General features: G+C 51.1%; 2 protein-coding genes across 10 annotated transcripts in view; one reads left to right on the forward strand and one right to left on the reverse strand.

Annotated features, from left to right (window-relative positions):
- DRC1 (dynein regulatory complex subunit 1) overlaps positions 1–20,464 on the forward strand; it is a 120,850-nt gene that overhangs the window by 26,705 nt on the left and 73,681 nt on the right. For 4 of the 9 annotated variants that reach the window (XR_006059134.2, XR_009599776.1, XR_003588667.3 and 1 more), the window contains exons 8-17: positions 314–453; positions 3,772–3,906; positions 4,246–4,478; positions 5,191–5,303; positions 6,654–6,743; positions 7,387–7,473; positions 9,606–9,754; positions 11,070–11,213; positions 11,591–11,693; positions 14,338–14,420. Coding sequence is in view for 2 of the 9 variants with exons in the window: in XM_027966591.3 (XP_027822392.1) it covers positions 314–453; positions 3,772–3,906; positions 4,246–4,478; positions 5,191–5,303; positions 6,654–6,743; positions 7,387–7,473; positions 9,606–9,754; positions 11,070–11,213; positions 11,591–11,693; positions 14,338–14,394 (1,251 nt within the window). In the remaining 7 variants the exon portion in view is untranslated. The other 5 variants (XR_009599774.1, XR_009599773.1, XR_006059132.2 and 2 more) reach the window with 5 other exon arrangements.
- The window catches only part of OTOF (otoferlin), an 89,950-nt gene continuing 84,519 nt past the window's right edge, over positions 15,034–20,464 (reverse strand). Inside the window, exons 42-46 of the mRNA XM_027966588.3 lie at positions 19,821–19,919; positions 19,420–19,661; positions 18,967–19,145; positions 18,781–18,881; positions 15,034–16,000 (exon numbers count right to left, since the gene is read on the reverse strand). Coding sequence (XP_027822389.1) covers positions 15,820–16,000; positions 18,781–18,881; positions 18,967–19,145; positions 19,420–19,661; positions 19,821–19,919 — 802 coding nt within the window. The 3' untranslated portion in view covers positions 15,034–15,819. The remainder of the gene's footprint in view (positions 16,001–18,780; positions 18,882–18,966; positions 19,146–19,419; positions 19,662–19,820; positions 19,920–20,464) is intronic.

The following is a 20,464-nucleotide window of genomic DNA, read 5'->3' on the forward strand; positions in this document are numbered from 1 at the left end:
TAGCCTACCAGGCTCCTCTGTGCATGGGGATTCTCTAGGCAAGAATCCTGGAGTGGGTTGCCATGCTCCCTTTCAGGGAATCTTCTCAACCCAGGGATCGAACCCAGATCTCCTGCATTGCAGGCAGATTCTTTACCATCTGAGCCATTGTCCAGACCTTTAATTTGCTTCTAATGATAAGTTTTCTAAGAATTCAGGTAGAGACACTTGTTCCTGAGGTTCCTCCAATATGACTTCAGAACAAATGACTAGGGACCCTCGGGTGTAATAAATTGTACCAGGACCAATTAGAATTATTTTTTTAAAACTTTAGATTCTTGAGCAACAGCTTCAGCAAATGAAAGCAACTTATCAGCTAAACCAAGAAAAGTTAGAGTACAACTTCCAGGTGCTGAAGAAGAGAGATGAAGAAAGCACAGTGATTAAGTCCCAGCAGAAGAGGAAGATCAACCGGTAAGCTCGCATGCAGAGTGTCTTTCTTCTGGGCCTTTCTCTACTGAAAAGAGGGATGGGTATGTACTCTTTTGTAGGAGTAGAAATTGTTAGAAGTATAACTAATTCTTAGGGCTTCCCAGGTGGTGTTAGTGGTAAAGAACCCGCCTGTCAAAGCAGGAGGTAAGAGACATGGGTTCGATCCTGGGGTCTGAAAGATCCCCTGGAAGAGGGCATGGCAACCCACTCCAGTATTCTTGCCTGGAGTATCCCCATGGACAGAGGAGCCTGGTAGGCTACAGTCCATGCGGTCCAAGAGTCAGGTATGACGGAAACGACTTAGCATGTACGCATAACTAATTCTTATTAAAATAAGTTTTTCTTTTTTTCCTTTGAAAACAGGATACATTCAACTGGTTCTGTCCTCTTGACCCCACAGGCAGTTTACAGCAAAAAGAAGAGTTTATAGCAAAAAATCTGTCTCCCATCCGTCTTTTGTCTTGGTCCTCTGTCCCACCTCTGGATTCGTTTCTTTTGCTTTTTCCAAAATTTCTTTATGCACATACAAGCAAACACAAAGTCTCATGCCCATCTGCTTTTACACAACTAATAGCATCCTATACACATTGTTCTGTATCTTCAAGATGTTTCCATACCAGTTCATAGAGAACGTTCACGTTATTTCTTAAGCTGTCTTGTATAACACTGCATAGATATGCTAGAATTTACTCAACCAGGCCCACACTGCTGTGCATTTTGTTGACTTCTAAACCCTTGCTGTTGCAAGTAATGCCAACATAAGTATTAGGTTGGTCAAAAAGACCGTTCGGGTTTTTCCATGACATCTTACAGAAAAACCCAAATGAACTTTTTTTTGCCAACCCAGTACTTATGTCAGTGTGTCACTTTGCGTGTGCACAGGGCTATCTGGAGAATAAATCTCAACTTGTAATTACAGAAACAGTACATGTGCATTATACAAAATTGGAAAATACCTCAAGTGAAAGTAAGATAGAAACATATGTGCTCAGTCGTGTCTAACTCTTTTTAACCTTACCATCTATAGCTCACCAAGCTCCTCTGTCCATGGAATTATCCCAACAAGAATGCTGGAGTGGGTTTCCATTCCCTTCTCCAGGGTATCTTCCCAACCCAGGGATCAAACTCACATCTACTGTGGCTGCTGCAGTGGCAGGCAAATTCTTTACCACTGAGCCACCAGGGAAGCCAAGATAAAGACATAAAAATACCATATTCTTACTAACAGGGATTAAGTATATTTCTTCCCCTCTCTATATTAATATATAGATATGACATCATACTACAACTCTTTTGTAATCTCTTTTTAAAAAGTCAGTAACCTCCACCTTTTCATTTCAGCAAATTTCATTTCATCTAAATATCTGGATCACATTCATATTCTCCAAAGAACTGTTGTTTAAGTTGTTTAACTTTTGTTGTTAAAGTGGTAAAGAACCCGCCTGCCAATGCAGGAGACCCTAAGAGACTGTGGGTTCTATCCCTGGATCCAGAAGATCCCCTGGAGAAGGAAATGGCAACCCAGTCCAGTTTTCTTGCCTGGAAAATTTCATGGACAGAGAAGCCTGGCAGGCTACAGTCTATGGGATGGCAGAGTCAGACAGGACTGAGCAACTTAGCACGTAGCATCCTTTGCAGTGAAAAGTGTTAGTTGCTCAGTTGTGTCTGACTCTTTGCGGTCCCATAGACTGTAGCCTGCCAGGCTCCTTTGTCCATGGGATTTCCCGGACAAGACTACTAGAGAGGGTTGCTGTTCCCTTCTCCAGGGGATCTTCCTGACCCATGGATTGAACTCAGATCTCCTGCATTGCAGGCAGATTTTTTTACCACTGAGAATCTTAGCTAAACTAGTACCTCATCTAGATCTAGGCATTTGCATCACGTTGTTAAATTAAGTTCCTTAAGTCTCTCTGATCTATGAGATTCCCCCCCACCCTTCCACCTGCCAACCTCCTTTTTACATGATGCTTATATACTTACTGTATCCTCTTCTCTTGATGTATGTGTGTGAGAGTGTGGTGAGGGTGAAACCAAAAGTCTAGGTCAGTTATCTGGTAGAATGTCTCATTTTTTTAATGTGAAAATAAGAATGATCAGTGTTTGTGTATGGGGGACTTCTGATTTGTTGTTAAAGATTTTTTTAATGTGAACCATTTTTAAAGTCTTTATTGAGTTTGTTACAATATTGCTTGCATTTTAGGTTTTTTGTTTCTTTTTTGGCCTGGAGGCATGTGGGATCTTCCCTTCCTGACCAGGGATTGAACCCACCTTCCCTGCACTGGAAGGTCAAGTCTTAACCACTAGACTGCCAGGGAAGTCCCCAGGGATCTTCTGACAATTTCAGAATAATGCTTGAAAGGGAAAATTTTATTTTTAGAATTTTTAAACTGAAACTATGTCAGTCCTCAAACCTTCCTGTTCCTGTGTTAGTGGGGCTACTGTTCAGTAGCATGAAGTCTGAAGTCTGGTCTGGGTTCTGAAAGCCATGCCTGTGTTATTTCATGTGACAGATTTCCAGTTACAGAACTCCTGTTGGCAGTGAGCTGGGCATCGGTGGCCTGCCTGTGTTCGTCATGCTGTGGCCCTGTCTCTCCTAGTGCGGGAAGCTTTGACCAACCCCCTCTCCTGCCAGCCAGGTTCCCCCGGTGCCCTGTGTGAAGCTCTTCCTAGCACTCTTCACCCAGTTCTGAAATTAACGTTTGTCTTTGTCTCTGGGTGCACTGATGGTGCTGTGTACTCAGACATACCCTTGTATTCATCTTGGTATTCCAACATATCCTTGGCACAAAAGAGAGTTTTCAAGTTTGATGAATGAATGAGTGAATGAATGAATGAGTTAGTAGGCTCGTTAATAGTGTCAGCTCATTCAGGATGGGGCACTTGTATATCACGGGCTTGTGGTGCAGTATAAGTTTTTCCTTTCTGTTTTCCTTGTTTCAGAAGTTGGGGGAGGTTATTTCAGTCTGTGAGTCAGCACTAGATGTGGCCCCTGACAAGTGCTGTGCGAGGACGATTCAGTCATACTCTTGAATAAGAGGCTACCTCTTGGTGGGTTTGAGGTTCTGGATAGCTTCAAATGCATTTAGTTCTGGATGATTCCATTACCGCCTATTGCTTTCCTTTCCTCGATCACAGTTGTAGCTGTGTTTGGGAAAATATTTGGGAGGGTTTCCTGCACCTTCCACAAGTCTGAGCCTAGGTTTTATAGAACTGAGTGGAGTAGATAGCAGATGGACGGAACATACATTGCAGCCTTAGTTCAGCGGTAGACTAACTTTTTTCCCCCCTTCTTCAACTCAGCCTGCATGATGTGCTTAACAATCTGAGATCGAAATATAACAAGCAGGTCAAGCAATTTCAGGAGGAGAACCAGTCCCTAACCTCAGACTACAAACGCCTTGTGTTGCAATTCAAGGAGCTTCAGAAAGCCATGAGGTATGTCAGGGACGTGGGTCCCAAGGCATGTGCCCTAGGAGGGGGATTGTGGGAGTTGAGCTGGTAGTGACAGTGATTCCATTAGTGTGTGGACTCACCTGCTTTGGGGACCTGGGCCAGGGCACCAGAGGATCTTTTCTGCCGTCTCACCTGTCCCTTTACTTGTATGTCACCTGCCTTGTTCTCATAGGGGAGAATCACGGGCTCAGAGATGGGGCTGGGTCCAGGGTTTCCCCCAGCTCTGCCTCAATTCTTGCCCTCCTGCTAGCTGAGGGTGTCTGTGGGGGACTGGTCCAGCCCTGGTGTCAGCTGACCACCATCAGTAACTCTCCCTCCTAGGCATTTTGCTCTCATTGATGACAAGCAGTTTCGGGAGATTTGGCTGATGAATGAAGAGGAGGCGAAGGACCTGATAAACAGAGCCTTTGATGTAGACAGAATCATCAATACCCATCATCTAGGGCTGCCCTGGATGGCACCCAACTTCTGGTTCCTAAAGAACGTGGGCCCAATTTCTCAGCGGCAACAGAAGTCCACCACACAGATCTTAGAGGAAGTCCTAATGGAAGCAGGTGACCGGAACAGAGTCAGAGCGTCTGTAGGCTGGAGTGGAGGGGCCTCTGAGAACATGTGTTCGCACCAGCAATCTGCTGTCTTGCACTTTTCAAAATCTTTTCATGTGTATTATCTCATTTTACCTTTTGAGCAAGTGGTAAAATCTGGGTAGTACTGTGATTTTTAGTACTGTTTTCAGACAAGGAATGTATAGCTTTGAACTTAACATTTGTAAATTTTGGTGAAGAAAAATTTTGGCTCTTGCCATCAGCTGCTCTTGCTGACGTTGCTCTTCTGTGAAGCAGCTGCTTTCCCTACATTTTCATTGACTGTTTCTAAACTGCCGCAGGGTTGGAAACCATAGAGTGGATGTGTTAGATCGATCTCTAAAATAAGAATAAATAGGTTCATGGTTTCTCTCCCACTTCCTGGTCAAGGCTGGAGTTTGAATGTGACGTTTCCAGGTAGATAAAGTTGGGAAGAGTGAGGCATTATATAGGCTGGCCAGGAGCGGCAGAATTCTCCACATAGTCTCTTATTTCAACCCCAACCCTCCCATTCCCCCCCCGCCCCAACATAATAGGTTTTCATCAGCTAAAGTGACTTTAATGCCTTGAAGAGGCCTTTGAAGGTATACATTTTCTCAAGGAAAGTGGTTTGACTGTTCCTCACAGTGAACCAGGCAGAGGAATCACCTTCTCTTTCTGTCTCTTCTATGTCCCTTCACAGAAGAGGAGAGGGCAGACCAGGACAGCTCGGAATCAGAGTCTTACCTGGACCTGCCGAAGCAAGTTTCAGCAAGAACGACCCGCAAGATCTTGATGCTCCTGTGCGATGAGTCGGTGAGGCTGGGCGCCTGGCTGGAGGCTTTGCGACTTTCTGCCCTTGCTTCTCGAACGCTGCCTTGGATGACACTGGACGGGCCAGAGGTGGCCTGGAGGCCGCAGTGGACTGGTGCCATTGGCACAGGATGGTGCCGTTGTGGGGGGACCCCGCCCCTCTGGGCTTCACGGGGTTGCAGAGAAGCTGTCATGCTCCCGAGCTGGCCTGGCTGGCCAAGGGATCCTCCCTTTGTGGGTCAGCAAGGTGGGTTCATGCCAGCAAGGGACCCCTGCTAATTCATTTTTTAAAAAAATGCTAAAATATGCTCATCTGCAAGCGAAAGGGTCCCAGTCTTGTCCCCTTGCATCCATCTGACAGTAAGGTGGCCACAACCTATGGTGGCCTTTCTCTGGGAGCTGAGTTTGCAGTTACTCTGGGGGAATTAGGCCTTGGATGTCTTCACTCATGTTAGAAAACCCACTGGAATTGGTGTAATGATCTCGTTGGAACTGGTTCAGCTAGAAGTCCAACTGTACCCAAAGAGAATTGCTGTTTACTTAGGTCTTCGTTTCTGAGATGGGAAAGAAATGGTGTGAAGATTGGCAGGCGCCAGTCCACTTGGGACAGTTCTTGGGCACGAGGGGGATCTCCTGCCACTGAGGGCAGCTCCTGCTGAAGGAGGAAGTTGACCGACACTGTGCTCTGTCCGCTGGCTTGCTGCCTGCAGCCTCCTGTCCAAGGAGCCCTCCCCCCGGCGTTGCTCCCACTCCGGGGCTGCACCCAGTCTTCTCCCCTTTCAGCCCCAGTTGACGGATACTGGGTTCTGTTCCGGTGTCTCCATCTCTCTCCAGCCTTCCTCCCCTCCAGATCAGCACCTACTGCTGTGTGCTGGGGATGTCTGGGGACTCTTGTTCAGGCTCTCAGTTGTGTCCAACTCTTTGCAACCCCATGGACTGCAGCATGCCAGGCTTCCCTGTCCTTCACCATCTCCCAGAGCTTGCTCAAATTCATGTCCATTGAGTATGGGGTAGCATTTGGGTGAAGTGACATGGGCGGGAGGGAATGGGACAGGATCGGGTCCGGACTGTGGTGGGGAGCTCAGGTGTTCGCCCCTGCAGCCTGTGGGCGAGGTGAGTCAGTGCCTTCTGAGGACACCTCAGTCCACCATGAGGACCAGCTTCGTCCCTGAGAGGGACTCTTAGTCATCCCGGGAAGGACTTCCTCTGGGGTGCCTGGCAGCTGCCCGACATTTCAGCCCTGGGATTCTGTTCTGCGGAGTCGTCCCTGGCTTGTTGCCTGGAGGGGGACGGGCTGCAGGACTTGTCCTGAACCCCGTCTCCTACTGGAGATATTGTCTCCCTTCTCCTCAGGGTTTCCTCATAGAGAGCAAGTTGCTGAGCCTACTCTTGCCCCTGGAGAGGAGCGAATGTTACCTGCTGAGACTGGACGCCGTCTTCTCGGTGAGTGCCCCCCAGGCTGAGTGGGTGCGGGGTTCCAGTGTAACACAGCCCCCTGGGTTTTCCAGCACTGCCTCAGCCCTCGAGTAGCTGCCGGTCTCCTGGGGCCTCCCCAGCTCACTGTCATATCCGTCCCTTTACCTACTCTCCATGCCAAGAATTGGCCTCAGAGTTGCGTCGGTGACTCCCATCCCACCCCTTCCTCTGCCAGCCCCTCTCTCATTCGTGGCCCAGCTCTCAGCCGTGGTTCTTCCCTTTACCCCGAAACTCAGAGGCGTGTTCAGCCCCCTTTAGCATGCTCCTGCCCACCAGGCCTGTATGGAGCTGTTCTGAGCATTGTTTCTCTCTTCTGATGTGCGCGTCCACACTCACTGTGCTTTTTGGTGTTGAAAGGCCTGTTCTCTGGGTCATGGTAGGGGCCAGGGAGGCTGAGGGGAGCCAGACCCTGCTCTTGGGAGCAGAGGGACTTCTTAATATGGTGGGTTTTTTTTTTTTTAACGGTTTCATCTATTTATTTATATCTGTATAGACTCATGATTTTTCATTGTTTTAAACACATTCTAATTCTTTCTCTCTTTTTTTGCCTTATTATTATTTTTTTAATTTTCAATATGGTATTTGAAGCAGTCATTCTATTTTTCCTCAGGCCCTTGGAATTGAAAATGAGGATGACTTGTATAAACTGGTTAACTTCTTCCTCAAATACCAAACTCATCATTTACCTTCCAGCCAGGTAAGGTGAAGTGTAATAAAAAAAAGAGAGAGAAAGAGAGAGAGCATTCAAAATTCTCCTGGAATCCCCCAGAGGGCACTGCCACCTTTGAATAATACTTGTGATTCAGAAAGATCCCCTGGAGAAGGAAATGGCAGCCTATTCCAGTATTCTTGCAGGGAGAATCCTATGGACAGAGGAGCCTAGTGGGCTACAGAGCATGGGGTTGCAAAGAGTTGGACATGACTGAGAGACTAGCACTTTCACACTTGGGAGAAGTAGTGGGGATTTTGTATCAAAGCTGATTTTAGCACTTCCCTTGGCGTTGTTACTTTTTGTATTTGTAAAGGGAAGGCTAGCTAGCCATCAGATCCTGTTCTTAAATTGAGGCCCAAGGGGTATTTTCCAGGATCTTCCTTCAAAGCCAGGCCTCAGCCACATGAAACCTGGGTTCACCAAGTTCTGAATATTTTGATTCATAACACTTTCTTGCAAAGCAAGGCCCATTTTTAATAACTATCTTGATTGTAATTGACTATTTTGAGGAAGTCATCATGTTACAAATTTGTAAAATTTTAATATTAATATAAAAATTAAAAACATGAATTAAAAAAGGTTTTTAGTATTTTTAGTGTCACAGTGAGTATGAGTATCCTGATGTGCTTCCAGAAAGAGTTGCCTGAGGAGACAAAACTGAGAAGCCATAAGAAGAAATAAGGGCAAACTGGCTGCGTCAAAAAAAAAAGTTCTGTAGATCGAAAATCAATATAAGCAAAGTTAAGATATAGATGACAGGAGGGGGAAATATTTTTAATTCATATCACAGATAAGGGCTAATTTCAATATATAAAGAACTCTCATAAACCAATAAGAAAAACATCCACAACTCAGTGGAACAGAAAAGGGATATGAACAAACACCTTTTAGAAGAGACATAGAAATAATTTTAAAGCATATGAGAATATAATCAGGCTTTCTTATATTTAGAGAAATGAAAATTAAAAGTGCTCACATTCAATTTTCACTTGTCAGGTTGGCAAAAATCCATAAGTTGGATAACAGACAGTGATGGCTGAGGTTTGGGAAACAAGCATTCTCATGGTTTACTGGTGTGAGTGTAAATCGTTGAAGCCTCTGTGGCGGACAGCTTGGCAGGATCAACTGTAAAACTGTGTAGTATACTTTAGCCTGTGCTCCTCTTCTAAGATTTTATCCTATTGATGTACAGTTGAAATGATATGTTTATCATAGCTTATTCATCATAGCATTGTTTGAAATGACAGAAGATTGGAAATGGTCCAGATTTCCATCATTAAAGAACTGATTAATATAGGCTGCATCTAGACAATGGAATACTATGCAGCTGTAAAAAAGAACAATGAAGTTCTTTAGGTATTTATGGGAAAAGCGCTCTAAGGTTTGTTGGTATGTGAAACTCTACTATGTACATAGTAGAGTGTCATTCATGTGAAAATGGGAAGGAAAAGTGAAAGTGTGTGTGCTTATATGGATATATATTTCTTTGGAAGGATATGTAAGAAACTGATAATGTTGGTTTACTGGTGGGAAGTAAACTGAATGAACTGTACAGCGGGAGTAGAAGGACTTTTAAAAATTAAAAGATTAAAATTTAATTTGTACTATAAATCAAGAAGATATTTATGCCATAAAAGCTTTATACATATCAAAAAAAAAAAAATGAACACCTGTGAACTGGATACCAAACTAGAATGTTATCACTGGTGTGCGTGTGCGTGTGTATGTGTGTGTGTGTGTTTAATTTGATTTCACTGCCCAGCATGCATGATCTTAGTTCCCCAACTGTGGATAGAACTCAGGCCCCTGCAGTGAAAGTGCTGTGTCCTAACCACTAGACCACCAGGGAATTCCCACATTATCACTGTTATGAAGCTCCTTGTTTGCCTTTTCCTGGTCCCATCTTCCTTCTTCTCCACTCTTTTCCTTTATTTTCTCTTTCTTTGTGTGAATGTCTGCATCTTTCTTTTCCAAAACTTCTGTAACTTTCTGTAAACATTTTCTCCATTTTTCCTCTTTCTAGCTGTCTTCATACATTCATGCTTGCATGCCTCCAACCATAGTTTCCCTTGCATCTTTGTCCACACCGGTTCCTGGCATCTGTGTCCCCACTGCAGGAGCCACTGGATCTCAGAGCAGAGAAGGAGGGGAGCCTTGTGGATGGGAAGTCGCAGGAGAAGGAGCCCCCTCCTTCTCCCAAGCTGATCCACCCCAACGACGTTCTCAAGATTCTGGAGGCTTTTGTCATGGGTCTGAGGAAGCCCAGGTGGGCTGTGGTGCTGGAGGGCTTAGCTGAGAAGTGGAGGGGTGGGGCTGGATGGGATGGGGGCCCAGCAGATAACAGGGATGGGAGAAGAGGCTGAGCCAGAACTTGGGGAAGTGAGTAGAAGGATATCCAGAAGGAGGGCGAGAGGAATCCATGGATATTGCAATGAAAGTAATAGACACAGAAGAGATTTGCGTGTTTTCATTCATCATTCATTTATTTAATGAACATCTGTTGGGGGCTACTGTGTATAGGCCCTGTGGGGAGAACACTTTGTGATCAGAACAGTGGTCAAAGCACATGGAGGTGTCAGGCTGCTCAGAGGGGAAGTGGTCACCTTCATCTGAGACATCAGAGAGGGTTTTAGGAGGAGATTGCAGCAGAACTGGGTTTTCCTTGGTGGACAGAGTTGGGGGAAGGGCATTTCAGGATGTCACAATGCAGGGAAAGACCTGCTTCAAGAATCATGACAGAGTGGTACGACTGGAGTGTCAAGGGTCTGGGGAGTGGGACCGGCTTGGGTAGAGGAGCCAGGCTGGATCTTGAGAGCCTTATCCAAATTCCCCAAGGTCTTGGTCTTTACCCTTTGGTGGATCAGAGCCAGAAAATGATCTTAAGCCATGAGGGAGCCAGGAGCAGACTTGCATTTTAGAAAGATGACTTTGGTGGCCGACTGATGCCTGATTCAGGGACCGTAGTGGGAAAGTTTGTCCAGGTGGGAGGGGATAGCTTGGATGAAGGCTATCCTGGGGGTGTGTGGAGCTGCTGCTAAGTCGCTCCAGTCGTGTCCGACTCTGTGTGACCCCATAGATGGCAGCCCACCAGGCTCCCCCGTCCCTGGGATTCTCCAGGCAAGAACACTGGAGTGGGTTGCCGTTTCCTTCTCCAATGCATGAAAGTGAAAAGTGAAAGTGAAGCCACTCAGTCGTGTCCAACCCTCAGTGACCCCATGGACTGCAGCCTTCCAGGCTCCTCTGTCCATAGGATTTTCCAGGCAAGAGTACTGGAGTGGGGTGTGTGGAGAGAAGATAACAAATTTTAAGAGCTGCCTTGGCTGCATCCGTGGAAGAGATGGACATAATAGTGAGCTATAGAGCCAGTAGGGTAAACTGATTGAGAGGAAGGGAGTGGATGACACTCCTTCATAATGGTGGCAACAGCACCGAGAATCAGGAACCTTGATGGATAAGCAGGTGTTGTTTCTGAGGCTCTTCCATGATCGGATGAAGGTGACAGTAAGTCTGTGAGGGGCACTGCTTGGGGGCCCTGGTGACACCAGGTTGAGGGGAATGATACCAGTGCTTTTGACCTTCAGGGACTTCTGGGTGCCAGTGAAGTTGGTGAAGGTTGTGCGAGACGACTCAAAGGACTCCGAGTACTGGGAGGCCCTGACCACGGTTATCCCTGCCACCACCCAGAACCTTTGGGATGCTCTGTATACAGCCTTGGAGAAATACCAGTGAGTGTGTATGCCATGACTCGGGAGGAGGAGGGCAGGTAGGGCAGGCCCAGGGCAGGCAGGTAGGAGAAGCACCCTGCTTGGAGCGGCCACCTTTGCTGCCTCCCTGTCCCAGGAACTCTTGGAGAGTAAAGCTGCTTTTGGCAACTCAGGTGGGGGGCCGTGTAGTGTTGGGGGATCGAACCCTCCGGCTTTGCCCTCCCTGTTTTGTTCCGGGTGGCCTGGCTTCTTCAGGGCCAGAGGGCAGCCCTGGTGGGTGAGGCTTCTGGGGTCCTCATTCACCTCCAACCAGAATAGAAGGGCAGAGATCCTGGCTCTGACTTGATTGAGAATGGAGGAGGATTCAATGGCCCTCTAACCAGTTTTTCTGCCCAAAGCCTTGTCCTGACCCAGAGGGCTGAGCTGCTGATAGAAAACGATTCTCTGGAGAGGCAGAATACGGAGCTGCAGCAGTTGCTGCAGCAGTATCTTGACACCAAGGTGGGTCCCGGGGTGGGGCAGGACACGGGGCACCGGGGCGGGGCAGGACACGGGGCACCCGGGGGCGGGGCAGGACACGGGGCACCGGGGGCAGGGAGGCAGGACACTGGGGCACTGGGGGTGGGGCAGGACACGGGGCACCGGGGGTGGGGAGGCAGGACACGAGGCACCGGGGGTGGGGAGGCAGGACACGAGGCACCGGGGGCGGGGAGGCAGGACACAGGGCACTGGGGGCGGGGAGGCAGGACACGGGGCACCGGGGGCAGGGAGGCAGGACACTGGGGCACTGGGGGTGAGAGGCAGGACACTGGGGTGCCGGGGGGCATGATACTGGGGCGCTGGGGGGGCCAGTGCCGGGGTCCAGCCTCAGCAGAGTCCAGGGATACCTTCAGGATGGACGACATTGATGAATGAATGAATGAATGAATGACACGGGGTGACTAAGCTTCGGTGAGTGAGGCCTGAAACTTTATTTTCAAAAGGGACTTTTATACCTTGGCTTGTAATAGAGGGAAATGAAAGATGCAAGGTCATGCAGAATCAGCCCAAACACTCCAGCAGTTTTGCCCTTATCGAAACCAGGATTTTTTCTGCATACCTTTCCCATAAACAATGTTGTGTACATTATCTTCTGGCGTTGGAGGCCTGTGAACATTTTATGGCCCTCTTTTGATAAAGGCTGCTCAACCAGAAACTTATTTTCCCTTGAAATGTTTTTTTTTCTTTATATTTCTAATCTATGTCAGCCTCAGAAAGTATTAAACAGAGTTACATTTCTCACGGAGCAAAGGTGCAGTGAGTTACAACAAAGAAAGAACCAATTGGCTCAAAGGTCTGATGTGGTTAATTCCAAGGTTACTGCTTGTTTTTCTTAAATTCCAACTATGTTAACTAATGCACTCCCAGGTGCACAATGGATAAGGGGTATGGGAACTTGGCAGCAAGCATTGGCTCAACAGTGAAATCCTACACTAGCACTGCTCTAATAGTTTTTAACTCTTTGAAAGACTATATTTTTAGGCTTCCTGTGCCTCTCACAGTTGGGAGGCTGTGAATAATCATATGCGTAGCTAAAAGAGTCTGGATAAACCTGTCAGGCAAGCTAGAAAGCCATCAGAGGGGTTTGAATTGAAACACTCCTATCATGTCCAGGAGACTTATTAACTAAAGCCCTAAGTTAACTTTTTCCAAAGAAAGGTGGTCGGGGATAGCCCCCTGTTAATGTCAGAAGAGTTGGTGAAAGACATAAAATAGTAAGACAGACAGATTCTGGTTTTGGGGTAGATGCTCAAGCAGGTCCAGGGATCTCTTGAGTCCTGAAGCCTTGCTTCAGGGGTGGGATGGCCCAGGGAGTCCCTCGAGTCCTGAAGCCTTGCTTAGGACTCCTTCGCATGACCTTGTCATGGGTGGGATCTCCTGTGCTGGCTCCCAGCAGGGCAGGACACTGGGGCTTGCGGGGGGCAGGGCAGGACATGGGGCACTGGGGGGGCAAGACATGGGGCGCCGGGGGGGCAGGACACTGGGGTGCCAGGGTGGGGCAGGGCACTGGGGTGCCAGGGGTGGGGGCAGCAGTGGGCCTGGCGGAGATGCTGGAGGAGGTGAGGCATCCCCTCCCCACCACCTCCAGAGGCGAGGGAGCTTTGAGATGTGGGCTGTCATATTATCACCTTGACGCCCATATAGTTTTTGGCACCAGATGCTTGCTAAGATGGCTCTGCCAGGCAGTGATCCACCTGGCGCTGGCCTCACAGCTTACAGAGCCCTTCCACAGGAATTTCCTTCTGTGGTCCTAACAGCTGGTCTGTGAGGTGGACAGGGCAGGAGTGATTCTCCCCTTTCACAAAAAGGAGGATCAAACCACAGAGCCTCTGTCACTTGCCCAGAGCTTGGGCTCTTCCCGCTCTGCCAGCCCTGGGGGTCTGGCTTGGGATGTGACTCCAGGAAAGGGGGCTCCAACCGAGGCAGATGTTCCCCCAGGCCCCCTACCCAGACCTGCTCCAGGGACAGCTGGGGTGACTTCCCCATGTCCTAGCAGGAGGTGGGATCTCACGGTCTGCTCCACTGGGAAGAGCCCATTGGCAGCGCAGCTGCTGGCTCTGCTCTGCTCCTGTGGCGCTTCCTTCACGTGGCGCTTAAGGGTGTAACACTGGGCTGGGCGTACCTCCTGAGTCATCAACTGAGGCCAGCCACATGCCAGGCCCTGGGGATGTGTGGCCTGTGGGGGTCTCAGGCCCCTGGCCACACCCGAGCAGGGCATGTGATGAGCCTGGGGGTAATAATGGCCTCTTGGCCTAAGACAGGATTCAGTCATTTGGGAACCATAGTGGGGCCACCCTTCCTTTGATGCTACAGTGGACAAAAGGCTGGGGAAGAGCATGGAAGAACGAGGCTAGATGGGCAGGTGAAGTGGGGAAGTTAGGGTTCTAGAAAATGGATCAGAGGGGAATGTTAAGAGCATTACCAGAGGCTGGTGTGCTGGAGCAGAAGTCAGGCAGGGAGCCCAGGACTCGGCTTCTGAGGAAGGCAGGGTGTGTGCAGGCTGGCCCAGGAGACTTTGGGGAAGAAGTACACCTAGAGATTTGGAGGCCTTGTTGGGAGGTGGACCCTGGCGGAAGGGTAATGACCATTACTCTCTCTTTTCCAGATAAACTCTGAACTGCAAGTTCCTCCGACTCAGGTGTTCCGGGTCCCCACAAAATAGAGCCAGACCTCGAAAAGCCTGTCTCGGTAGGGCTGACACTGGTATCGCTGTTGGTGTGGGAGGCAGCACCCCCCAGGGGCTTCCCCAGGCCCACTCCCTGCATTTTTCAGACCTGTTGTTGCCAGGCCTGTTGAAATAAGGTGCTGAGAGGAGTTACCTGGATTCCACAGTCCTGATTAAAGTCTTAAAAAAGTTGTGTCTGAATCGCTTTAAAGAGCAATCCCCACCTGACATCTCTGTGTCATGAGGGGACTTTGCCCCCAGCCTCAGACTGGTTTGAGAACAGGCGCGCAGCTGCAGGCTGAGACTGTGGCTCAGGGCTCCCTTCTTGCTTCTGGGAACAGGTGGTACCTGGGAGCTTTGGGCCATTTCAGAGTCTGTGCCTTCAGACTGTCACTAAGAGTGCGTTAATGAGCTTTTGGGGCCCCTGGGTCCACCAGGCTGTGCCCCTGGGCTGTGGTGTGACATTCCTCCTGGGGCAGCCTAGGCAGGCAGCCCTGTACCTGAGGCCCACCTTGAACCCTGGGTCACAAGGCCCCCCCACTCCAAAGCGGCCCAGCCTGTGCTGAGCTTGCCAGCCGACCCTGTGCACCCCTCCTCCACAGTTCCCCCCACCTGACCCACTGCAGACTTGTCAGCTCAGGGTTTGATTTCTTTTATTAAGAGAAAAATCACCACTTAAGAGAGGAAAAACAGCCAAGAGAAACTCAGCTCACACAGGCGGTGGGGGCGGGAGGTGGGCAGCCCTTCAAGTGCAAACTCCAGGCAGCCCCCCAGTATTGAAAGGGCAAGCCCAGCGGGGGCTAGGCAGGTGGGTGGGGTACGGGGTTCACTGCAGGCGTGCTGGCTTGCAAGGGCTAGTCTGGGCAAAGAAAGCATTGGGAGGCCTGCAGGCTGGGCGGGGACTGGGCTTGTGCACCCAGACTGCGGCTGCCTGGAGAGAGTGGAGTGGCCCGAGGAAGCAGCCACCTGGCAGGATTCCTGGAAGGGATCTTGGATCACTTCTGCAAGGTCAAGATGGCAGCTGATTATGTCTGGGGAGGGTGAGGGTGATGCTGCTTGCTCATTGATTCTTTTTAAAGCCCTGGGCACAGCCCATGACATGATTCGATTCTCAGTTAATTTCATTAAAGCTTTAGCGCTCTGCTGGAAGGCCTGGGGAGGATTTCGGGTGGCTTCCTCTGGCAGGGGGGGCAGGCTCTCCCCTTTTCCCACACCCCCTACCCTGCAGGTAGGGACAGGACGGGCAGGACTGGGTCAGCAGTAGGCTTGGGGTGGGGCGGACAGGCAGGGTGGGTGGGGGGGTTGTTGCATTACCGGCCCAGCCAGCAGGAGGAAGGCCCCTGGGACTGGAGGCCTCTGTGCCAGAGGCGGGGCAAATGTGCAGGCCCAGGAGGGGAGCTGTAGGGAGGGCCCCCAGGGCCTTCACGCCCCCAAAAGCTTCTTGACCATGTAACCGGGGAGGCTGTAGAGGAAGAGTGCCAGCATGAGCAGTCCCAGCAGCGCCAACACGATCTTGATGATGAGCCACTTGTACCGTGTGCAGATGAGGTACTTGATGGACTTGAGGGGGTTGAGGAACCAGACGAAGGCAGTGTCGGGCCGGCTGGGGAGGGAGAGCCTCGGTCAGGGGAGTAGCACCTCCAAGACACCCCGTCCCTGCAGCCCTTCTAGACCCCAAGAGGGCCCCCTTCACGGTCCCAGTCCCCAGAGTACTGAGTGCTGGAGGCAGGGTTTGAGCCCATCCCAGCTCCAGCTGTGCTCTTGGAGAAGACTCTTGAGAGTCTCTTGAACAGCTAGGAGATCCAACCAGTCCATCCTAAAGAAAATCAGTCCTGCATATTCATTGGAAGGACTGATGCTGAAGCTGAGACTCCATACTTTGGCCACCTGATATGAAGAACTGACTCCTTGGAAAAGACCCTGGTGCTGGGAAAGATTGAAGGAGGGAGGAGAAGGGGACGACAGAGGATGAGGTGGTTGGATGGCATCACTGACTCAATGGATATAAGTTTGAGTAAACTCCAGGAGTTGGTGATGGATAGGGAGGACTGGTGTGCTGCAGTCCGTGGGATGACAAAGAGTCGGACACGACTGAGCGACCGAACTGAACTGAACTTAGCTCCAGCAAATGCTGCCTGCATTCCCTTTCTCTTTGCAGAGAACCACAGTTGTCCCAGCTCCTCCCGAAGCCTAGACAGCATTTTTGGCAGCTGGGCAACTACCCCTTGACCCAACACTTGCAGTGAGGGCAGGTCAGTGCCGGAGGAGGCTGTTGCAGGGCTGCAGGCAGTTCTGGTTATTACAATAGGAAGATCCCCTACTGAGCCGTTCATTGTGGATGGTCTAGCACTTGCTGTGTGTTCACAGTGAGGTTTGTGTTTCCAACCTGTTCCCCCTTTAGGTTTCTGTCCCCACCAAGCCCTGCCAGGGGTCTGAGGATCCCCAGGGCGGGGTACACGCTACTCTCACCCCTGACCTGCCCACCATCAGGGATGGATCACTGCTCTACCTTCTTCAGGGCCACCCAGCCAAAAAAGGGCTTCTTGAGCTTATATTCTGTTGGCTGTGTGACAAGAACAATAGATTCTATAAAATGTCCAGATAGAAAATCAAAGTACTAAACAGGCTTCTTCAAACTCTTCCTGCTCCTAATGGACGTAGACCGCACCCTCCAGAGCCAATCAGTGCAGGCAGGGCTGCAGGCCGGAGGTTGTGGGCAAGGGCACCCGGTTTCCAGTCCCAGTGGTGACAGGCAAGCGAGGCATGTCTTAGAGCCTCGGATTCCTCACTTGTACCATGGGGTTAATAGAAGATCCCACCTCTGGGGTTGGTGAAAGGGTGATGTGAGAAAGTGCATGAAAAGTTTTGGCACTGAGCCGAGCTCCCCATAGGCTGGTTACCAAGATGAGTGAACGCTGTGGAGCTACTCACTGCCATGCAGGGCAGGAAAGGGCTCGGGGTGGGAGGAGGATGCTGGCAGAATCTCTTCAGGGCTGGATGACTGATCTCAGTCAAAGCCTTTCCCCTTTCCTGTTCATAACTCAGCTGCTTTCTGCCAGTGGAACTGGGTTTGATTCTGACCAGGATGTCGCTGGGAGAAGAGGTGGTATTGTGCAAAAGACACTGGATGGGCCATTTGAAAACCAAGGCTGAGTCCTAGCTCTACCCTGATTTGCTAGGCAGTGACCTTGGACAAGTTCCTTTTCCTCTCTGGCCTCATATGTAAACATGCAAGACAGTCATTTGCAGTTCTGAGTCTAGGATACCACTTGAAAGCTTAAAAGTTGATGTCTGCACTGTCCTTATGTGTGCACTCGTGTGTGTGTGTGTGTGTGTGTGTGTGTCTGTGTGTGAGGGTGTGCCACATGCTGGCCAGCTCATAGCCCTAGGTCCAGGAGGAAGGGAGGGCACGAGACCCAGGAGGCTTTGGGCTCAGACCCCAAGGATCTTCTTGACCAGGTAGCCGGGCATGGAGTAGAGGAAAAGGGCGAAGAGGAGAAGCAGCCAGTGATGCATGTATCACACGAAGTAGTGGGCAGACTTGAGAGGGTTCAAGAGCCAGAGGAAGCTTGTATCGGGCTGGTTAGAGCAGCGACAAGGAGCAGAGGGAGCACCGAGGAAGGACACGGAGGGTGAGGGCCAGGGTGTGGTGAGGGCCCGTGGCCAAGATGAAGGTGACTCTCAGCTGCGTACACAGTTCTAGGTGCCCCCCTCCCCCAGCCATCAAGGCTGCCTGGCACCCCACAGCCCACCACTGCAGCTGTTTGCCTTTGTCAAATCTGTGTGCTTAGTCACTTAGTCATGTCCAACTCTTTGCGACCCTAAAGGCTGTAGCCTGCCAGGCCCCTCTGTCCGTGGGGATTCTGCAGGCAAGAATACTGGAGTGGCTTGCCGCTCCCTCCTCCAGAGGATCTTCCCAACCCAGGGATCGAACCTAGGTCTCCCGCATTGTGAGGAGATACTTTACCATCTGAGCCACCAGGGAAGCCCAAGAGCACTGAAGTGGGTAGCCTATCCCTTGTCTAGGGGAACTTCCCAACCCAGGAATTGAACCAGAGTCTTCTGCATTGCAGGCAGATTCCTTACCAGTTGAGCTACCCGGGAAGCCCCTGTCAAAAAGTAGGAAGAGCATTCAACTCAGCTCAACAGGGCCTTCCCTGTACTATAGCCTGTGTTCTGGCCTCAGAGGGAGGAGGTGGACCCTGGGGGTAAGGGGAAGAGGGAGGAGGCTCGCCTGCAATGAGGCTGTGGCCCAGGAAGGGTCAGAGAGGGCAGAGGTGCCCACAGAGTGGGGGCAAGAAGACCAGAGGTTCTGGCACCTCCTTCCTGTCCCTGTGCCCCCAGGGACCAATGTGGCAGGGGACTGGCATGCAGGGCACTCACTTGGGTTTCTCTAGGGGATCAGGTTCGTTGCGGGCCAGGCCCACGGGATTCTTTTCCGCCTCCTCGGCAGTGAGTAGATGCAACTCTGCTTCCACTTTGCCCTGCAGAGAGGAACAGAATGGTGCCGGCGCCCAGGAAATGTGCCAGGCCCTCCCCTGCCCCCTGCCCAGCAGTGGTGAGGCCCACCGTGAGCTCAAACTCGTCATTCTCGTTGCGGGCTAGGAGGGGCCACCAGCCTTTGACGCGCTTCTGCTTGAAGATGGAAACCAGAGGCACATCCACCTCCCCCGTGGCCATCTCCATGGTGCACTGCTTGGCCGTTTTCGCGCCCCGAGGGAAGCGATTCAGGTCCAGCTCAATGGCCCCTGTGACAACCTGAGAGTCAGCTCCTACATTGGGTCCGATTGACACTGGGTCCCCCACCTGGGCTGGGCTCACCCTGCCCCTGCCGCCCCTCCCCCGCCCCCACTGGAGCATCACCTGCTCCAGACCCGCAACCACAGCTGGGGGGTCTCTCCACCCACAGCACCACTCCCCTGTCCCCTCCCTCCTCTCCTGCCTTCCAGGAAGGTGGGCTTACCCAGTTCAGCCCCCCTCCCACCCAGGGGACCTCTCGCTGCTCTGGTCCCAGCCCCGCACCCAGGAAGTCATCAGCAGAGAAGTGGTCAGCGTCCCAGATCTGCAGGGTGAGCCGTGCGGGGATCTTGTATTCAGTCTCGTCCCAGGAGAACATGGACTCCTTCTTGGAGATGACAATCTTCTCCTCGGCAGCCAAGTAGTCGAAGGGGAACAGGTAGCGCCAGTTGAAGTTGCCCTCGCCCGTGAGGGAGTGGTAGTGGACGTCTGTGTCCTGCTTGTCCTCCTGCTGGCCCTTCAGCCACCTGTGGGGCATCACCTGTGGCCCTTCAGCCACCTCCCCAGAGGCCTCTCTCCACCCACAGCACCCGCCTCCTCGCCGTCCTCTCCCTCCTCTCCTGCCTTCCGGGAAGGTGGGCTTACCCGGCTCGGCCCCCTTCCCATCCAGGGGACCTCTCACCCACCCCCGCACGAAAATGTCGCTGGACTTCTCCCCGGTGAAGAAGTCGTCATCTTCCAAGACCACCTCATCCGTGTTCCACACGATGACCCGCAGCTCGTACCTGGGTGGGTTAGGGGCCGATTAGTGGTGTGGGGGTGGGGGTTACCAGGCTGGGGTTGGAGATGAGGTGACCGGGACAAGTCCTGGGGACTTGGGATGGGCATGGGACCTGGGCCAGGCTGGGGCTGAGAGAGCCGATGTGGGGAGAAGCTGAGGGGTTGGGGAAACGTGGGGGGCCCAGGGTCAGAGGAGAAGGTCACCCAGTCAGCATGGATGTTGAGAGAAAAGCCAGACCAGGCGGGGTGGGTGGGAGAGCCAGTTGGGCTAGAACGCCAGGACCCAGGGCACAGTCCTCCTGGATGAGGTGGGAGGGTAGGGAGCTGACTCAGGTCTCAGGGAGGCTGCCCAGGGAGGGGCACGGGCCGGCTGCTTGGGGTGTGGCTGAAGCGAGGCTTGGAGAGTCAGGACTCCCTCCTCCCCAGAGGCCTGAAGCTCCATTCCAGCTCTAATAGAAATGTACATTTATGCCCAGCAGCTGGCAGTGGATCACCCTGGAATCTGATTTCCTTTACATCCTTGCCCCCAAAGGGGATTTTCCTCTTGAAG

Source organism: Ovis aries, chromosome 3, assembly GCF_016772045.2.
Source record: "Ovis aries strain OAR_USU_Benz2616 breed Rambouillet chromosome 3, ARS-UI_Ramb_v3.0, whole genome shotgun sequence".
Classification (NCBI taxonomy): domain Eukaryota; kingdom Metazoa; phylum Chordata; class Mammalia; order Artiodactyla; family Bovidae; genus Ovis; species Ovis aries.